General features: G+C 38.4%; 1 protein-coding gene across 3 annotated transcripts; it reads left to right on the top strand.

Moving 5' to 3' along the window:
* Positions 1-7,350: 7,350 nt before the first annotated feature.
* OR8B1T (olfactory receptor family 8 subfamily B member 1T) lies at positions 7,351-19,427 on the top strand. Of its 3 annotated transcripts, none has more exons than XM_002699172.4 (2): positions 7,351-7,368; positions 15,361-16,299. In XM_002699172.4, exon 2 carries the CDS (start codon positions 15,367-15,369, stop codon positions 16,297-16,299), a length of 933 nt encoding a protein of 310 aa, XP_002699218.3. In that variant the 5' UTR covers positions 7,351-7,368; positions 15,361-15,366. The 3 variants fall into 3 exon arrangements, with proteins under 3 accessions (XP_002699218.3, XP_059738828.1, NP_001376802.1); XM_059882845.1 differs by lacking the exon at positions 7,351-7,368 and adding an exon at positions 19,286-19,427 and having other exon boundaries at positions 15,367-16,282; NM_001389873.1 differs by lacking the exon at positions 7,351-7,368 and having other exon boundaries at positions 15,367-16,299.
* Positions 19,428-20,777: the final 1,350 nt, after the last annotated feature.

The following is a 20,777-nucleotide window of genomic DNA, read 5'->3' as shown; positions in this document are numbered from 1 at the left end:
AAGTGAACAGTGAAAGTGAAGTCGCTCAGTCATGTCCAACTCTTAGCGACCCCATGGACTGCAGCCCACCAGGCTCCTCTGCCCATGGAATTTTCCAGGCAAGAGCACTGGAGTGGGGTGCCATTGCCTTCTCCAAGACACAACACTAGCAGACATAAAAGGAGAAATTGACAGTAACACAAGAGTAGGAGACTTTAAAACCCCACTCACACCAATGGACACATCATCAAAGCAGAAAATTAATAAGGAAACACAAGTCTTAAATGATACATTAGATGAGATGGATCTCATTGATATCTTCAGGACATTCCATCCAAATGCAGAAGAATACACCTTCTTCTCATGTGCACATGGAATGTTCTCCAGGATAGACAACATCATGGGTCACAAATCAAACCTCAGTAAATTTAAGAAAATTGAAATCATATCAGCCATCTTCTCTGACCACAATGCTATGAGACTAGATATCAGTTACAAGAAAAAAACTGCCAAAAGCACAAACAAATGGAGATTAAGCAATATTTTTACAGGTTACTGAAGAAATAAAAAAGGAAATAAAAAAATTCTAGATACAGAGTCCAAAAGACTGTTCTATACATCTGTGTCTCTTTTGCTGATGTGTGACAGAACCAACACAATATTGTAAAGTAATTAGCCTGAAATTAAAAGCAATAAGTTAAAAAAAAGTACAGCAGTATATGTTGAATTAAAGAGAAAAAAATCCTAGATACAAATGACAATGAAAATGAGACAATTCAAAACCTATGGGATGCAGCAAAAGCAGTTCTAAAAGGGAAGTTCATAGCAATGCAATCCCACCAGAATTAACAAGAAAAACATCAAATAGACATCCTAACTTTACACCTAGAACAACTATAAAAAGAAGAATGAGAAACCCCAAAATTAGTAAATGGAAAGAAATCATAAAGATCAGAGAAGACTTAGTTGAAAAATAAATTAAAGAAAGAATAGTAAAGATTAATTAATCTAAAAGCTTTTCTTTGAGAAGATTAAAAAAATAAAATTTGACAAACATTTAGCCAGACTCATCATGTAAAAAAGAGAGAAGAATCAAATCAACAAAATTAGGAATTAAAAAGGAGAGGTTACAACAGACAATGCAGAAATACAAACAATTATGAGACTTTTACGGACAATTATATGGCAATAAAATGGATAACCTGGAAGAAATGGACAGATTTTTAGAAAAGTTCAATCTTCCAAGACTGACCCAGGAAGAAATAGAAATTATGAACAAGCCAATTACAAGCACTGAAATTGGAAGCTGTGATCAAAAATCTGCCCCAAAAACAAAAGCCCAGGACCAGATGGTTTTATAGGAGAATTCTATCAAACATTTAGAGAAGTGCTGATGCCTATCCTTCTAAAACTCTTTCAAAAATTGCAGAGGAAGCAACAATTCCAAACTCATTCTATGAGGTCACCATCATCCTGATACCAAAACCAGACAAAGACAACACAAAAAAAGAAACTAAAGGCCAATATCACTGATGAACATAGATGCAAAAATCCTCAACAAAATTTTAGCAAGCAGAATTCAGCAACACATCAAAAAGCTCATACACAATGATCAAGTTGGGTTTTTTCCAGGAAAGCAAGCATTCTTCAATATACACAAATCAAATAATCTCAACAGATGCATAAAAAGCCTTTGACAATATTCAGCACCCATTTATGATTAAAACTTCAAAAACGGTCATAGAAGGAACCTACCTCAACATAGTAAATGCCATATATGATAAGCCTACAGCAGACATTTTTTTAGTGGTGAAAAACTGAAAGCATTCCCCCTAAGATCAGAAACAAGACAAGGGTGCCCACTTTCACCACTATTATTCAACACATTTCTGGAATTCCTAGCTACAGCAATCAGAGAAGAAAAAGAAATAAAAGGAATCCAGATCAGAGAAGAAGACATAAAGCTCTCAGTGCTTGCAGATGACATGATACTGTATGTAGAAAACCCTAAAGATAGTATCAGAAAATTACTAGCGCTAATCAGTGAATTTAACAACCTTGCAGGGTATAAAATCAATACACAGAAAACACCTGCATTTCTATATACTAACAATGAAAAATCAGAAAGAGAAATTAAGAAATCAATCCCATTCACCATTTCAACAAAAAGAATAAAATATCCTGGAAGAAACTTACCTAAGAGGACAAAAGAACTGTACACAGAAAATTATAAGGCACTGATGAAAGAAATCAAAGACGACATAAACAGTTGGACAGATATTCCATACTCCTGGGTAGGAAGAATCAATATTGTGAAAACGACTATTCTACCAAAGGCAATCCACAGATTCAATGCAATCATTATCAAATTACCAATGGCATTTTAACAGAACTAGAACAAAAAATTTCACAATTCATATGGAAGCACAAAACCCCCAAATAGCCAAAGCAGTCCTGAGAAAGAAGAATGGATGGATCAACCTTCCTGACTTCAGTATATACTACAAAGCTACAGTCATCAAGGCCGGATAGTACTAGCATAAAAACAGAAATATAGATCAATGGTACAAGATAGAAAGCCCAGAAATAAACCATTCACCTATGGGTACCTTATTTTTGACAAAGGAGGCAAGAAAACAAAATGGGGCAAAGACAGCCTCTTCAATAAATGGTGCTGGGAAAACTGGATAGCTACATGTAAAAGAATGAAGTTGGAAAAATTTCCAACACCATACACAAAGATAAAGTCAAAATGGATTATAGGCAGAGATGTAAGGCCAGAAGCTATAAAACTCTTAGAGGAAAACATAGAATGCTTCATGACATAAATCAAACGAAGATCCTCTATGACCCACCTCCTAGAGCAACAGAAATAAAAACAAAAGTAAAGAAGTGGGACCTGATTAACCTAAAAACTTTTGCACAGCAAAGGAAACTACGCAGGGTGAAAAGACAACCCCCAGAACGGGAGAAAATAATAGCAAACGAAACAACTGACAAAGGATTAACTTCCAAAATATACAAGCAGCTCATACAACTCAACACCAGAAAAACAAACAACCCAATCAAAAAATAGGGGAAAGACCTAAACAGACATTTCCCCAAAGAAGACATACAGATGACTATCAAACACATGAAAAGATTCTCAACATCCCTCGTTATTAGAGAAATGCAAATCAAAACTACAATGAGATATCACTTGACACTAGTCAGAATGTCCATCATCAAAAAGTCTACAAACAATAAATGCTGGAGAGGGTGTAGAGAAAAGGGAACGCTCTTGCACTGTTGGTGGGAATGTAATTGATACAGCCACTATGAAAGATGGTATGGAGATTCTTTTAAAAACTAGGAATAAAACCACCTTATGACCCAGCTCCTAGGCGTATACCCTGAAGAAACCAAAATTGAAAAAGACATATGTATCCCATTGTTCATTACAGCACTATTTACAATGGCTAGATCGTGGAAGCAACCTAGATGTCCATCAACAGATGAATGGGTAAAGAAGTATGGTACATATGCACAATGGAATATTACTCAGCCATAAAAAGGAACACATTTGAGACAGTTCTAATGAGGTGGATGAACCTAGAGCCTATGTACAGAGTGAAGTTAATCAGAAAGAGAAAGATGAATATTGTATTCTAACATATATACGGAATCTAGAAAAATGGTACAGAAGAATTTATTTACAGGGCAGCAATGGAAAAACAGACATAGAGAATAGACTTATGGACATGGGGAGAGGGGAGGAGAGGGTGAGATGTATGGAAAGAGTAACATGGAATCTTACATTACCATATGTAAAATAGATAGCCAATTGGTAATTTGGCTCAGGAAACTAAAACAGGGGCTCTGAATCAACCTAGAGGGTTGGGATGAGGAGGGAGATGCTAGGGAGTTTCAGAAGGGAGGGGATATATGTATACCTATGGCTGATTCACGCTGAGGTTTGACAGAAAACAACAAAATTCTGTAAAGCAATTATCCTTCAATTGCAAATAAATTAAAAACAAGAAAACACCTCAACATTCAGAAAGCTAAGATCATGACATCTGGTCCTATCAGTTCATGGCAAATATTGGGGAGATGTTGTAAACAGTGAGAGACTTTATTTTTGGGGGGCTCCAAAATCACTGCAGATGGTCACTGCAGCCATGAAATTAAAAGACACTTGCTCCTTGGAAGAAAAGCTATGACCAACCTAGACAGCATATTAAAATGAAGAGACATTACTTTGACAGCAAATGTCCATATAGTCAAAGTTATAATTTTTTCCAGTAGTCATGTATGGATGTGAGAGTTGGACCATAAAGAAAGCTGAGTGCTGAAGAACTGATACTTTTGAACTGTGGTGTTGGAGAAGACTCTTCAGAGTCCCTTGGACAGCTAGGAGATTCAACCAGTCAATCCTAAAGGAAATCAGTCCTGAATATTCACTGGAAGGACCTGATACTGAAGCTGAAACTCCAATATTTTGGCCACCTGATATGAAGGACTGACTCATTAGAAAAGACCCTGATGGTGGGAAAGATTGAAGGTGGGAGGAGAAGGGGACACAGAGGATGAGATGGTTGGATGGCATCACTGACTCTATGGACATGAGTTTGAGCAAACTCTGGGAGCTGGTGATGGACAGGGAGGCCTGGTGTGCTGCCATCCACGGGGTTCCAAAGAGTCAGACAAGGCTTAACGACTGAACTGACTGACTCACTTCAGAGAAATATTTGATTTATATAACACAGAGAAAGACAACCTTCTGGGATGTTATTGAAGTAAAAGTACCAGCATAAAATGATGTGTGTATACCGGTGTTTATTTTGTCATTGCTTTTGATGATAAAAACTGGAAGTATATAAAATCTCTGTCTATGTGAGATGGTTGGATAAATTATGTTTACAGCATAGAACATTGAAGAGGTTTCAATGAAGTTGGTTTTTTTTTTTTTATTTTTATTTTTTCTAATTTTATTTTATTTTTAAACTTTACATAATTGTATTAGTTTTGCCAAATATCAAAATGAATCCGCCACAGGTATACATGTGTTCCCCATCCTGAACCCTCCTCCCTCCTCCCTCCCCATACCATCCCTCTGGGCCGTCCCAGTGCACCAGCCCCAAGCATCCAGCATCGTGCATTGAACCTGGACTGGCAACTCGTTTCCTACATGATATTTTACATGTTTCATTGCCATTCTCCCAAATCTTCCCACCCTCTCCCTCTCCCACAGAGTCCATAAGACTGTTCTATACATCACAGAAATGTTCTTCAAAATAAGAGGTCAGATACTCTTTTAAATAATATTTCTTTTAAGTCAAGGACATAGCCCCTCTAAATGTATTTGAGTATATCGAACAAGTAAGAAATATGAGAGGGTATGCTAGGTTTAAACTTGTGCAACTGGGTTGATGAACTGGAGGGTAGCTGTGAAAAGAAATGGATTACTATGTAAAAGGGGAAGGAGGAGGATCCTGGGAAGAGGGCAAATAGGAAGCACTGCAAATATTTCCCCACTTAAAAATAATTGCACTGCCAGAATCTATCTTATATAACTATTTTGGAGCTGTGTTGTCTATTGAAGCCTCACAACTTCCAGGACACTTGGACAGTTAATTGTGGTTGATTTCAGTCATTTCACTGTAGTGCAGCTAACTATGCCCAATCACAACTCTCTGGCTAATCCATCTGCATATGTTCCAGTTGAACTTTGCAAGAATGCTTATGGGAGCCAGGTGGTAAATAGGACATTTTCCTCCAAATATCCAATGTCTATTCTCTGATTATTGATGGTTCCTTCTGAATCAGAGGTGCAGAGAGGACAGCAGCCATAATTGGTGCATCTCCCCACCATGGCTTTGCCCCTCCCTCCCCCAGCCCAGCTGAAGTGAGTTTCAGGAGTTTCAGTACCTTATATCCCTCCCATCTTCATTTTTTTTTTTTTTTTTGTCTTTTGGAAGCCAGACATTAAAGACTTGGACTTTTAAGAGGCATACACACAAAAAATTAGAAAGTCTTCATGCATGTACAGTGAGAGGTGCAGGCTTAAACAGACCACGGAAGAACTTGTTTTGCCTGAGACTAGCCCTCAGCACAGAGATTGCCTATAACAAGGTATACCTGTGGCGGATTCATTTCGATATTTGGCAAAATTAATACAATATTGTAAAGTTTAAAAATAAAATTAAAAAAAAAAACTACAAATATAAAAAGGGAGATCAAGATAGCAGAGTAGGAAGACAGTGGGTTCACCTTCTCTGAAGAACATATCAGACTACAACCACACATAGAGCAACTCCTGCTGAAATCAGCCTGGGGACTAGCAGAACAGCTGTTCACAACCAAGGCTGTAAAGAGAGATCCACATGGAGTCTGGTTGGAATGTAAACTGATACAGCCATTATGGGAAACATTATGGAGGTTCCTCAGAAAAGTAAAAATGGAATCACTGTATGATCCAGCAATTACTACTCTGGGTATATATCTGAAGAAAATTAAAACACTAATTCCAACCCCATTGTTCATAGCAGCATTATTTATAACTGCCAAGATGTGGAAGCAACATAAGTGTCCATTAGTAAATGAATGGGATGAAGCAGATTTGGAATATATATGCAGTAGGTACTAATCAGTCAAAAAATTTTTTTCTTATTTGCAAGATTGGTGGACTTGGGAAGTTATTATGCTTAGTGAAATAAGTCATATAGAGAAAGACAAATTCTACATTTTTCACTTATAAATGAAATATAAAAATTTAAATGAATGAATAACTATGCTGTTAGTATAACTAATGTGAGACTAATATAACAATGTAAATCAACTAGCTTTTATTAAAAAGTAATTAATTAATTAACATTTCTAGGATTAATGTTAAGGAGGTTAGCACCTGTGTTTTCTTCTAGAAATTTTATGCTTTCAGGTCTTTCACTTAATTCTTTAATCCATTTTGAATTAATTTTTGTGTTTGGTGTAAGATAATGGTCTAATTTTACTCTTTTGTTTGCCACAGATATTTATTTGATTCATTTTTGGTAGGTTGTGTGTTTCTAGGAAAATCTCTTCTATACTCTTGATATATTTCTTACAGCAATTTTTTTTCTTTTAAGTTAGTTCTGATACTATTTAAGAAAAAAGTTCTCATCAGAGGGAGCTTTTTACTTAGATTATTGCTGAAATAATTTCCAATTGAGACTAATTCTCTTCACTGATAGGGACTGTTTCATAATAATTCTATTCCTTAATACACAAGGACAATTAACACATTAATTTTTTTTTTCACACAAGGTTGTAGTTTTGATACACAAGAAAAGCTTATTTTAGGATACTCCAAATTTTAAGAAATCTGTCCCCTAAAAACTGGTGTCCTTTCTTTCCTTTGCCAAGAGTTATGTTTTAGACTATGTAGATAATTTATCTATATGAACTAGTGAATCTAAGAGAAAACCTTTTTCCTATAAGTCATTGATAGGACTTTTGATATGCATAGTAGGGTAAACCCCAGATAACTGCACTTCTCTTCTAATAATACATGTACGGTAACACTGGGACTTGCTAGGGCACATTTCTAAGTTCTGTTGTCCAGAAATGCAATTATCCATTGCCTTTGCCCCCAGGATTTCTATTCTTTTGGTCTGTTTAAAAATTCAAAATATGACAAGATTTGACTAAAAGAACATCCCTCAATCATGGCTACTTGCTTTGAAATGGGGAGTTTTGGTTGTCAAAATAATTCTTGTGAAGAGAGTCTGGTGTCTCTTTTTAATATCACAAACATTTCTGAAATTTCCTAGAAGGATATCTAATTGCAATTCATATAATTAATAATTGTCTATTTATTTGGATTCTTTTCCAAATGCTACATCATGAATTTCCTCATTCTACCTAATTGTGTGAGGATAGCATTTTCAAAATCCAATGCGATATACTGGAATGATCCTAAACATAGATATTAGGTTGTAGATACAAAGAATAAAGGAAAAAATTCAAAGTGAAACTTAAAATTAAAATGTTGAAATGTGTAGTCTTTGAGTGAAGATTACTATAGACTGAATGTTTGTGTCCTCCTGAAATTCTTATGTTGAAACCTAATCTTCAAGGTGACGGCCTTAGGAGGTGAAAACTGTGGTAGTTGATTACATCATAAGGATAGAGCTCTCATGCATGGGATCAGTGCTTTTGTAAAAGAGACAGCAGAGAGGTCTCCTTTCTCTTTGGTCCTGAGAGGATATAGCAAGAAATGGCAGGCTGTGAACAGGGAAGAGGGATCTCAACAGACACTAAATCTTCCAAGGCCTTGATTCTGGATTTCCTTGGATCCAGAACTTTGATAAATAAACTTTGGTTTTTTATAAGGCCCTCAATCTGTAGATTTTACTGTGTGTGTGTGTGTGTGTGTGTGTGTGTGTGTGTGTGTGTTAGTTCTCCGTCATGTCTGACTCTGCCACCCTATGGGGTGGAACCTGCCAGGCTTCTCTGTCCTGAATTCCCATGGAATTTTCCAGGCAAGAATGCTGGAGTGGGTTGCCATTCCCTTCTCCAGGGGATCTTCTCAACCCAGGGATCGAACCTGGGTTTCCAGGCAGATACTTTTAACATCTGAGCCACCAGGGAAGTCCCAGATTTTATTGTAGCAGCCAAAATGAGCTTCCCTAGTAGCTCAGACAGTAAATCATCTGACTGCAATGCAGGAGACTCGGGTTCAATCCCTGGGTCAGGAAGATCCCCTGGAGAAGGATATGTTAACCCACTCCAGTATCCTTGCCTGGAAAATCCCATGGACAGAAGAGCCTGGCAGGCTGTACAGTCCATGTGGTCACAAAGAGTCGGACACGACTGAGCGACTGACACACAGCCAAAATGGAATCACACAATGTCTTTTAATCTTTTCAATATTTCTCCCTTTAGAGTTGCTTTGCAAAAAATACCCCATAATTGTGGTAGCACAGGTCATTGTTCTGGGTTTTGAATTGTGACCACTTCTTATTCTGTGCAGTTTGACAAATTTCGGAGAGTCTGGTACTTTCTTTAACTACTTAGGGGACCCTGCTATATAGGTAAAAATGATACTGTTTTTCCCTACTAAATGTTGTTTATTTCTAAGTTGTGTCTGACTCTTCTGTGACCCCATGGACTCTAGCCCAGCAGACTCCTCTGTCTATGGGATTTCCCAGGAAAGAATACTGGAGTGGGTTGCCAGTTTCTTCTCCAGTGTATCTTCCTGACCCAGGAATTGAACCACATCTTCTTTGCAGGTGGATTCTTTACTATTGAGTCACTAAGTAACCCTACTAAATATGTGTGTGTGTAAATAAATATGTATGTATTCTTTAGGCTTCTCTAGTGGCTCAGGCAGTAAAGAATCCTCCTGCAGTGAAAGAGGTGTGGGTTCAATCCCTAGGTTTGTAAGATACCCTGGAGAAGGAGAAACCTGTTCCAGTATTCTTGCCTGGAGAATTCCACAGACAGAGGAGCCTGGCAGACTATAGTCAATGGGGTCACAAAGAGTCGGACATGACTGAGTGACATTCTACATTCTCTCTATTCTATTTTTCAGCTCCATGATTTCTGCTTAGTATTTTTAAGTTTTCTGTATCTTTGTGAAATTCTCACTTTATTTATGTATTATTCTCTAATTACAGTAAGCGTGATACTTTTTTGAATTCTGTGTCAGGTGATTTACATATCCATTCCATTAAAGTTAGTTTGGAGTACTTTATCTTCAACTCTTTTTTTTAAGATTTTTTAAAATTTTATTTTATTTAACTTCACAATATTGTATTGGTTTAAACTCTTTTGGAAAATATTTCAACTAGTTTTCATGGAACAACAGACTGGTTCCAAACAGGAAAAGGAGTACGTCAAGGCTGTATATTGTCACCCTGCTTATTTAACTAATATGCAGAGTACATCATGAGAAATGCTGGGCTGGAAGAAGCACAAGCTGGAATCAAGATTGCCAGGAGAAATATCAACAACCTCAGATATGCAGATGACACCACCCATATGGCAGAAAGTGAAGAACTGTGGAAAATAATACACTCATAAGATTTCTGGGACATATGACAGTGATACAGCTTAGCTGGGATGTTGGCTTTCATCAGCATCTGCTTTCATAAATAGCTGGAACTAGTTTTCATCTTCATTGACTCTGCTTTGGTGTCTGTATGTTACACCAAACACTCACCTGTCCTAATTTTCACGGGCTGGCCTTGTGCTGGAGAGAGCACTAATAAGCCTGGCCAGTGTGGACCGCTCAGCCTTTGTGTTAGTTCAGCCTTCTGTCTTTGTTCTTAGTGGGCTTCCAGGTATTTCAAGTATGCTTGGCCCCCTCATTGCTGTAAAACAAGCAAGACCGAAGCCAAGTCCACATGCAGCCCCCAGATATGCTGTGTCTTTAGATGTATGGTGCACTTCCTTCCTCTCCAGGGAAAGCTGTGAGAGGGGTTTTCAGTCCTTTGTTCTCTGCTGATCTGGTGAGGGGGAGCTATAGTGACTTCCAGCCCTGGGTTGTTCTCTCTCACCCAGGATAGCTACTAATTCTTTATCCTGGGTCCCCTATGCTTTCTGACATACAGGCTGTCTTGAAGCCAGTCTCACTGCAGATGGTGATTGCAGCCATGAAATTAATAGACGCTTACTCCTTGAAAGGAAAGTTACCAACCTAGATAGCATATTACAAAGCAGAGACATTACTTTGCCAATAAAAGTCCATCTAGTCAAGGCTATGGTTCTTCCAGTGGTCATGTATGGATGTGAGATTTGGACTGTGAAGTAAGCTGAGTGCCAAAGAATTGATGCTTTTGAATTGTGGTGTTGGAGAAGACTCTTGAGAGTCCCTTGGACTGCAAGGAGATCCAACCAGTCCATCCTAAAGGAGATCAGTCCTGAGTGTTCATTGGAAGGACTGATGCTGAAGCTGAAACTCCAATGAGGATCCCTTTCCCATCTTTTCTGGAACCTATGTTGGACACTACAACAAAATTCTTGGTAGTACTGGTGTTTTTCTTTGCAGACCTTAGTGTGTGACAGTCACAAACTGTCAGACAAGACTGAGCAACTGAACAACAGTAACAAAAAAACAGAAAAGAAGAAGAAGAGGAGGACATTGTAAAACAAGCAAATTAGGACATTGGGACTGACATATAAATGCTACTATGTATAATATAGATAACTAATGAGAACCTACTGTATAGCACAAGAACCTCTATTCAATTCTCTGTAGTGAGCTAACTGGGAAGGAAATTAAAAATTTTTTTTGATTGGTTATATCATTACATATAACTGATTCACTTTTCTGTACAGCAAGAAATTAACACAGCATTGCAAAGAACAATTATACTGAAATAAAAATTAACTAAAAAATGAAACCTATTAGACACCATCTATGTGCTAGACCAGTGATATCCAATTTAAAAATACTTCCAGTACTTTTACATGAGATTTCAAATTTTCTGCTAGCCGAATTAAAAAGGTAAAAGAGAAAGATGTGACATTAATTACAATAATGATTCATGTAACTCAATATACACAAAATATTATCACTTCATTTCACAACCAATATAAAAATTAAGACATTTTAACCTTTTATTGTACTAAGCCTTCAAAACGTTCTCAGAACAGCCCAGATCAATGTGACACTAAATTTTTTAATTAAAAACACTTTATCTCTATTTAGATTTCATTAAATTTACAATTGAAGAAATAGATTCCCATACATAAGTTGTTCCAAACATGCATCCGGGCTATCTCTAGTTGTGGCGAGTGGGGGTTGCTCTCAAGTTGTGGTTCGCGAACTCAGTAGTTGCCACACTTAGATACTAGAGCAAGGGCTTCAGTTGTTGTGGCCCAAGGGCTCAGTAGTTGTGGTGAATGGACTTACTTGTACCAGGACACGTGGAATCTTCCTGTATCAGGAATTGTACTCATGTCCCTTGCATTGGCAGGTGGATTCTTTACTATTAGACCACCAGGGAAGTCCAATGGCCATACATTTTCAGTCATTTAAAAATAGAATATCTTATTTAGTAACTTTTCATATTTTTGCAGTTTTATTGAGAAAAAATCGACTGTATACTTTTAGTGAAAGTGAGAGCTACTCAGTCATGTCTGACTCATTGCAACCCCAGGGACTATACAGTCCATGGAATTCTCCAGGCCAAAATGCTGGAGTGGGTAGCCTTTCCCTTCACCAGGGGATCTTCCCAGCCCAAGGATTGAACCCAGGTCTCCCGCATTGCAGGTGGATTCTTTACCAGCTGAGCCACAAGGGAAGCCCAAGAATACTGGAGTGGGTAGCTTATTGCTTCTCCAGTGGATTTTGCTGACCCAGGAATTGAACCGGGGTCTCTGCATTGCAGGTGGATTCTTTACCAACTGAGCTATCAGGGAAGCCCAGTTTTAAGGAATGTGGTTCAAGATGGTGACATAAGAAGATCCTGTGCTCACCTCCCTCCATGAATACAGTGATTCTACAGCTGTATATGAAACAATCACCTCTGAAAAAGATCTGAAAACTTGCTGAGCACTTTCTTCACCTTGTAAGGTGACAAAAAGGCCACACTGAGGTAGATAGAACAGGCTGAGATACAGTCTCACTGTAAACTCTACTCTGGTGCAGAAACCAAAAATGGTGAGGGTACACACAAACCTGGGTTTTTTGCACTGTTCAAGTTCTGATATAGAAGAAAATTGTTATTTCAGAACAATTTAAATTATAAGAAAGCTTTCACCTGAAGACCCAGTATTCCTTTACTCTTTTTTTTTTTTGATAAAGTATTTTGTCATTTTTTATTTTATTTTTTTACAATTTAATTTTAATTTTTTAAATTTATTTTATTTTTTAACTTTACAATATTGTATTGGTTTTGTCTTTAATAAGAGTTATTTTCTAGACTGTGTAGAGAATTGATGGATTAGAAAAATCTCAGAGGGAACATTTTTCATATAAGTGAGTCATTGATAGGCCAGTTTATTGGGATTCCCTGGTAGCCCAGCTGGTAAAGAATCCAAATGAAATGCAGGGGAACCTGATTCCATTCCTGGGTCAGGAAGATCCCCTGGAGAAAGGATAAGCTACCCACTCCAGTATTCTTGGGCTTCCCTGGTTTCTCAGATTGTAAAGAATCCATCTGCAATGAATGACACATGAGTTCAATCCCTGGGTTGGGAAAATCCCCGTAGGAGGGCATGGCAACCCACTCCCATATTCTTACCTGGAGAATCCCCATGGACAGAAGAGCTTGGCAGGTTACTGTCCATAGGGTCACAAAGAGTTGGACAAGACTCAGTGAGTAAGCACAGCATCAGTACTGATTTGCTAGGACTCATTTCTGAATCATATTCTACAGAAATGCAATTGCTCATTGCCCTTACACCCAGCTTCAATATGTCTGGCTTCATGCATGAACAGGGTGAAAGACTCTCTTAGCAATTTTCTGAATCTTACATATTTGGTACATAAATTGTTTTTGTATCATTTTTTTTTTTTGTAGGAAAAAAGAGACTAGGGTTTCCTCTTCATTTCTGTAATCTAAATGAACAGAACATGGGAGATTTGGCTCTTCTTTGGTGAATGGACAATCCCTAAGTGAAGGAAAAGTTGAGTCAACTATGGAATCTCTAAGGGACTAAGGACAGATTAAGGTACAGGATGCAAATGCAATCCTCCCAGGTCCCTATTATACATAGAGTGTTTCCCTGGGGAAGAGATTGAACAAGCTTCTGCCACATTTATAACCAAGTGCATTATAGCATCACCCTCACATTAAATCTGTGGCTTACCAAGTGGCAAAAATAATAATAAAGAAGAATGTTTATTTTTCTCTGCTGCTTGAGTGGACTGAAAGTCATAAACAGAAATTATGATCTATTTAAAAGATTTTGAAGTCAAATCAGAAAATACATGTGGGCTGCATTGTCTTAGAATCAAAGGAACCAAAGCTTCAGAACCTGAAATTGCCCTACTAAGACCAGACAGTAAAACCAATGATAAGAAAGCCCTGGGGTTTTCTGGAGAAAGGAAGGTGAGTTTCTGAATTCCATTTTTTCTAGCCCTTCTTGTTTGAATTGGAAGTCCAAGGATCTGCTGCTGCTGCTTCTAAGTCGCTTCAGTCGTGTCCGACTCTGTGCAATCCCAGAGACGGCAGCCCACCAGCCTTCCCCGTCCCTGGGATTCTCCAGGCAAGAACACTGGAGTGGGTTGCCATTTCCTTCTCCAGTGCATGAAAATGAAAAGTGAAAATGAAGTCGCTCAGTCGTGTCCGACTCTTAGCGACCCCATGGACTGCAGCCCACCAGGCTCCTCTGTCCACGGGATTTTCCAGGCAAAAGTACTAGAGTAGGGTGCCATTGCCTTCTTCGCCAAGGATCTAAGATATCACAATTTGTTTCCAATTTAGCACCCTGAGACTCACATAAAACTTAGAAAAATGTCTATTCAAGGCATGGATCAGTGAACACTCAGAGACACTAGGGGCCTAAAAGGATGCATTAGATCAGTCAGTAAGTTCCCTCTCCATGGACGGAACTCTCACTCATCTACAGTTACAGGTTTTACTCTGTAATGTGGGGCGAAGTGGAGAAGGCAATGGCACCCCACTCCAGTACTTTTGCCTGGAAAATCCCATAGATGGAAGAGCCTGGTAGGTTGCAGTCCATGGGGTCGCTAGGAGTCGGATACGACTGAGCGACTTCACTTTATTGTTTTACTCTCATGCATTGGAGAAGGAAATGGCCACCCACTCCAGTGTTCTTGCCTGGAGAATCCCAGGGACGGGGGAGCCTGGTGGGCTGCCGTCTCTGGGGTCGCACAGAGTCGGACACGACTGAAGCGACTTAGCAGCAGCAGCAGTGGGGCAAAGAGTTAACCTCTCATAGACTCTGGCCATTTAGTTTTAGTTAAGAAGCAATTTTCTTTGTTCTCACCCCACCAGGTCTAATCTGCTTTAAAGGCCAGCACCTAATTGCTAGAGTCTCTGCCTATAGTCTTACTGGTGAGGGGAGACTTCAAGTGAAAGGAGAAATGTTGAGATGTGGGAAGAATGAGTCAATCCTGCTCCAAACCTCTCCTTTATCCACTGTTTGTTTTTTATCCCAAGCAGTCAAGTCTGCACAGGGCAGTGGTTTCTTTCTTCTGTATGCTAAATTTTGATATTCTTTCCTACTTAGTTTATAAAGACCCCAAAAAGTGAAATTCCCTGTCACTCAGTCTCAGGATAATGGTAAGCCAGTTCCATGAGAGAGTAGGTAAGACAATTCCATGAGTCCAGGCTGGGTTACTCTCAGATATCCCCAGCCCAAACAGCACACTTTTGAGAGGAGATACTGTGTGAAAACATTGTTCTCGATGTAACCTTTTTTTTCTGTGCTCACAGATCACCTTAGAGAAGAATGGCTCCTGGAAATGGCTCTTTTGTGACCAAATTCATTCTGTTGGGATTAACCAACCAGCCAGATCTCCAACTCCCTCTATTCTTCCTGTTCCTAGGAATGTACATGGTCACTGTGCTGGGAAATTTGGGATTGATAATGCTAATTGCACTGAATTCACACCTACACACCCCCATGTACTTTTTCCTATTTAACTTGTCTTTCATAGACCTCTGTTATTCTTCTGTATTTACACCCAAGATGCTGATTAACTTCTTATCAAAGAAGAATATTATTTCTTACATGGGGTGCATGACCCAGCTCTACTTCTTCTGTTTTTTTGTCATCTCTGAATGCTATGTGCTGACATCAATGTCCTATGACCGCTATGTGGCCATCTGTAACCCACTCTTATATAATGCTGCCATGTCCCCTAAAGTGTGTTCCAGCCTTATGCTTGGTTCCTACTTGATGGCATTTTCTGGTGCCATGGCTCACACTGGATGCATGCTGAGACTGACCTTCTGTGATGTAAACACCATCAACCATTATTTCTGTGACATCCTCCCTCTGCTCGAGCTCTCCTGCGCAAGTATCTACGTCAGTGAGCTGGAAGTGTTCATCATAGGAGGCATCAATATCATTGTGCCCAGTCTCACCATCTTTGTCTCTTATGGTCTCATCCTCACCAACATCCTCCACATCAGCTCCACAAAGGGCAGGTCCAAAGCCTTCAGCACCTGCAGTTCGCACATCATTGCTGTTTCTCTCTTCTTTGGATCAGGGGCATTCATGTATCTCAAACCACCTTCTGCTGTGTCTTTGGATGAGGGGAAAATCTCTTCCATCTTTTACACCAATATGATTCCTATGATGAACCCATTAATCTACAGCTTGAGGAACAAAGATGTTAAACTTGCTCTGAGAAAAACTCTGAGTAGGAGACAGTTTTAATTAGAACTGTCTGTGTGCACAAGTAACTTGTACCATGAGATGTTAAGTTTTTAATTTTAATGACAAGCTTCTTACCATATTTTTTATCTTTTTTTAACCTAGTATCTTAAAGAAATTTGAGTCCTGTTTGAATAATTTATTTCCATTTTTATATTTTTTTTCACTGTTTTCAAAATACATATCATCTCTTTTTCTTGCATAGTAATAACATTAAATAGTGAATATATTATCTTTTTAATTATCATTTTGAAATTATTTTTCCCTTGGGAAAAGACCAATGGCCTCCAAATAATGAATTACATAACATTAGACTGAAACATATCACATGGGTTACTTTTAATCTATCCACTTGTATTTAGAAGGATAAATAAAATACTATGTTTCTACTCTTATCTTTCCATATTTCACTTGGCAATATATACCTTCTTGAAATACCAGAGATTGATGGTTCTAAGAGTATCAAGGATAATTCCTTTCCCATCTGTAAACCTTTAGTGTTAAGCTTCTTTTTCCAAAGAGTTTTATTTTTCATCTTTGTAAGTAAAACTGACACATAGCCAGTCATCAAAATACATGTTTTGCATGGGTGGGAAAGTGAAGCCAAGAGTGGATAATGATTTACTTTAAGTCACACAGCTTTAGAAAGAAAAATTGTAGACTAAATTCTTATCATTTTGGCTTCAAGTGTATTATTCTTCAGTATACTCTATACACTCTTGATTATGCTATTCTATTTCAGTGAGCATGTAATATAAGAAAACATTCTTGATTTAAAGTTGACTGTCCTCTGTCTTAGAATGACATATGAATTTCTCTCAAGCTGGGTATTCCTTTCTTTTCAGCAAAACAGTTTGAATGTCTTTTGCTGCTGTTGTCAGAAGGAGAAAGACTTTTGAGCTCATATATCATGCTAGTAAAGTAATGCTCAAAATTCTCCAAGCCAGGCTTCAGCAATATGTGAACCATGAACTTCCAGATGTTCAAGCTGGTTTTAGAAAAGGCAGAGAAACCAGAAATCAAATTGCCAACATCCATTGGACATTGAAACACAATTGGCATTGTGTCTGACCCTTAGAGACCCCATGGACTGCAGCCCACCAGGCTTCTCCATCCATGGGATTTTCCAGGCAAGAGTACCAGAGTGGGGGGCCATTGCCTTCTCTGTGTCAAAGTCTACTATATTGCAAATGAAAATTTAAATGTATATCTGTCTCTTACATTTCTTTGTGTGCTAGGCACTTCACAGTTATAAAATGTGCATTGTGTTTTATTCTATTTTTCTTTTATATAAACAGTGAGTGGTTGAAGCAATAATTATTTCTTCCTGAAATCAGCAAGTATCTCTAGTTCAACCCTTGTTCTTAGGAGGTGAAACCAGGAACCACAAACCTGGAAGTGCTTGCAAAGATGGCAAGTGCACTGCATGCTCTCCAGTACTTATTAGGCAGTGATTTCACAAAACACAAGACTTGAAGACAATCTGTGTATGTCTGTCTCTGTGCGAGGTTGTTTGTTGGGAGGTTGTACAAAGGAGTGGAGGATGGAATTAATAAAACTAGTAAATTTTCTTTCTGGTTTCTGTGATTGCCCAGAGAGTGTGCTTTCACACTGAATTAGGGGGTGGGGCGAATAAAAAAGCGTTAGTGATTCAGTCATGTCCTACTCTGTAAACCAATGGACTGTAGCCTGCCAGGCTCAGCTGTCCATGAAATTCTCCAGACAAGAATATTGGAATGGGGTGCCATTTCCTTTTCCAGGGAATCTTCCCAATCCAGGGATCAAACTCTATAATCTGAGCCACAGGGAAGCTCTCCTGTTACACAGACACAGGAGAAGCTCACAGTTTGCCTGTTTAATTCTCTGCTGTGCAAGTTCACTAGAATTATCCTTTCTCTCATAATTTCTTTAGTGCATAACACAAAAAAGCAAATACTACAAAGGATAACTGCATTATACATGTAAACACTCTATTTTGATTCCCCCGTCTTTTAGTGAGGTTGAAAGAGACACTTGGTGGCTCAGATGGTAAAGAATCTGCCTGCAGTGCGGGAGATGGAGTTTTGATCCTTGGATCGGGAAGATCCCTGGAAGAGGGCATGGTAACCTACTACAGTGTTCTTGCCTGCAGAATCCCACGGACAGAGGAGCCTGGCAGGGTATGTTCCATGGGGTCGCAAAGAGTTGGAGATGACTAAGTGACTAACACGGACAAACACACAGAGCTTGATTTGATAACTAAAAATGAGAACTAGGTTATTTCTTCTAAAACTTTGCCAAACACAATGATTACAATGGTATGCAAATTTTAAAATTACCTTTTCCTTAAAAAATCTGAAAGAATGAAACCTAATTTTAAAGAAAGCTTATTGCTTCTAAAAAATGAAACAAGTTTTTTTTTTTTAATTTTAATTTTTTTACTTTAAAATATTGTATTGGTTTTGCCATACATTGACATGAATCCACCATGGGTGTACATGTGTTCCCCATCCTGAACCCCCCATAAGTTTGATTTTTGTTTTGAGGCTTCACAAATGAAAGATTTTTGACAAACTTTTAACACAATTTTGGCATCTCAAATAGTGATAAAATATATAATGGAATAGATGGGCCTCTGCAATGCCTACAAACGTTTGCAAATTGTGTAATTATTATTTGCTTATTTAAATAAACTTTGGAGGCAGAAGTGGACTTAAAATCAGAAAGCTAAATTTGGTCTAGACTTTTTCAATGAAAAGATATATAACTGCAAATAAGGCAATAACTACATTAAACTTTATTCTCCCAAACAGGCAATAAATATATATTGACAATCCATTATGTACAGAACTGGGTGTGCAAAGGTAAAAATACCCTTTGCCAGATGAAGTCTAATATGAAGTGTTTACAGATGCAAAATGGGATATACTAAACAGTCATTATAGAACCTTCCATCTCAGGCATTAAAGGAGAAATAAATATTCTTGCTCAATGAAGGCTAGAGAGACAGGAAAATCAAACATTGTCTGATTCATGCTTCCAATAACAAGAGGCAGAAAAGAAATCTCCAATGATATGTCAGTCTAATGTTCCCTGCTTCCAACAACACAAGAGAAGACTCTACACATGGACATCACCAGATGGTCAACACTGAAATCAGATTGACTATATTCTTTGCAGCCAAAAATGGAGAAGCTCTATACAGTCAGCAAAAACAAGACCGGGAGCTGACTGTGGCTCAGATCATGAACTCCTTATTGCCAAATTCAGACGTATATTGAAGAAAGTAGGGAAAACCAATAGACCATTCAGGTATGACCTAAATCAAATTCCTTATGATTATACAGTAGAAGTGAGAAATAGATTTAAGGAACTAGATCTGATAGACAGAGTGCCTGATGAACTATGGATGGAGGTTCATGACATTGTACAGGAGACAGGGATCAAGACCATCCCCATGGAAAAGAAATGCAAAAAAACAAAAAGGCTGTCTGAGGAGGCCTTACAAACAGCTGTGAAAAGAAGAGAAGTGAAAAGCAAAGGAGAAAAGGAAAGATATAAGCATCTGAATGCAGAGTTCCAAAAAATAGCAAGAAGAGATAAGAAAGCCTTCCTCAGTGATCAATGCAAAGAAATAGAGGGAAGCAACAGAATGAGAAAGACTAGAGATCTCTTCAAGAAAATTAGAGATACCAAGGGAACACTTCATGCAAAGATGGGCTCGATAAAGGACAGAAATGGTATGGACCTAACAGAAGCAGAAGATACTAAGAGAGGTGGCAAAAATACACAGAAGAACTGTACAAAAAAGATATTCACAACCAAGATAATCACGATGGTGCTATCACTCACCTAGAGCCAGACATCCTGGAATGTGAAGTCAAGTGGGCCTTAGAAAGGATCATTACGAACAAAACTAGTGGAGGTGAAGGAATTCCAGATGAGCTCTTTCAAATCCTGAAAGATGATGCTGTGAAAGTGCTGCACTCAATATGCCAGCAAATTTGGAAAACTCAGCAGTGGCCACAGGACTGGAAAAGGTCAGTTTTCATTCCAATCCCAAAGAAAGGCAATGCCAAAGAATGCTCAGACTACCGCACAATTGCACATGTCTCACACCCTAGTAAAGTAATGCTCAAAATTCTCCAAGCCAGGCTTCAACATTTCGTGAACCGCTGGTTTTAGAAAAGGCAGAGTAACCAGAGATTGAATTGCCAACATCCACTGGATCATAGAAAAAGGAAGATAGTTCCAGAAAAACATCTATTTCTGCTTTATTGACTATGCCAACACCTTTGATGGTGTGGATCACAATAAACTGTGGAAAATTCTGAAAGAGATGGGAATACCAGACCACCTGACCTGCCTCTTGAGAAACCTATATGCAGGTCAGGAAGCAACAGTTCGAACTGGACATGGAAAAACAGACTGGTTCCAAATAGGAAAAGGAGTACGTCAGGGCTGTATATAGTCACCCTGCTTATTTAACTATATGCAGAGTA

This window comes from Bos taurus, chromosome 29 (assembly GCF_002263795.3).
Source record: "Bos taurus isolate L1 Dominette 01449 registration number 42190680 breed Hereford chromosome 29, ARS-UCD2.0, whole genome shotgun sequence".
Taxonomy (NCBI): Eukaryota; Metazoa; Chordata; class Mammalia; order Artiodactyla; family Bovidae; genus Bos; species Bos taurus.
Note: the sequence above shows the minus strand (reverse complement) of the source record. Positions and strands in the feature narration are given on the sequence as shown.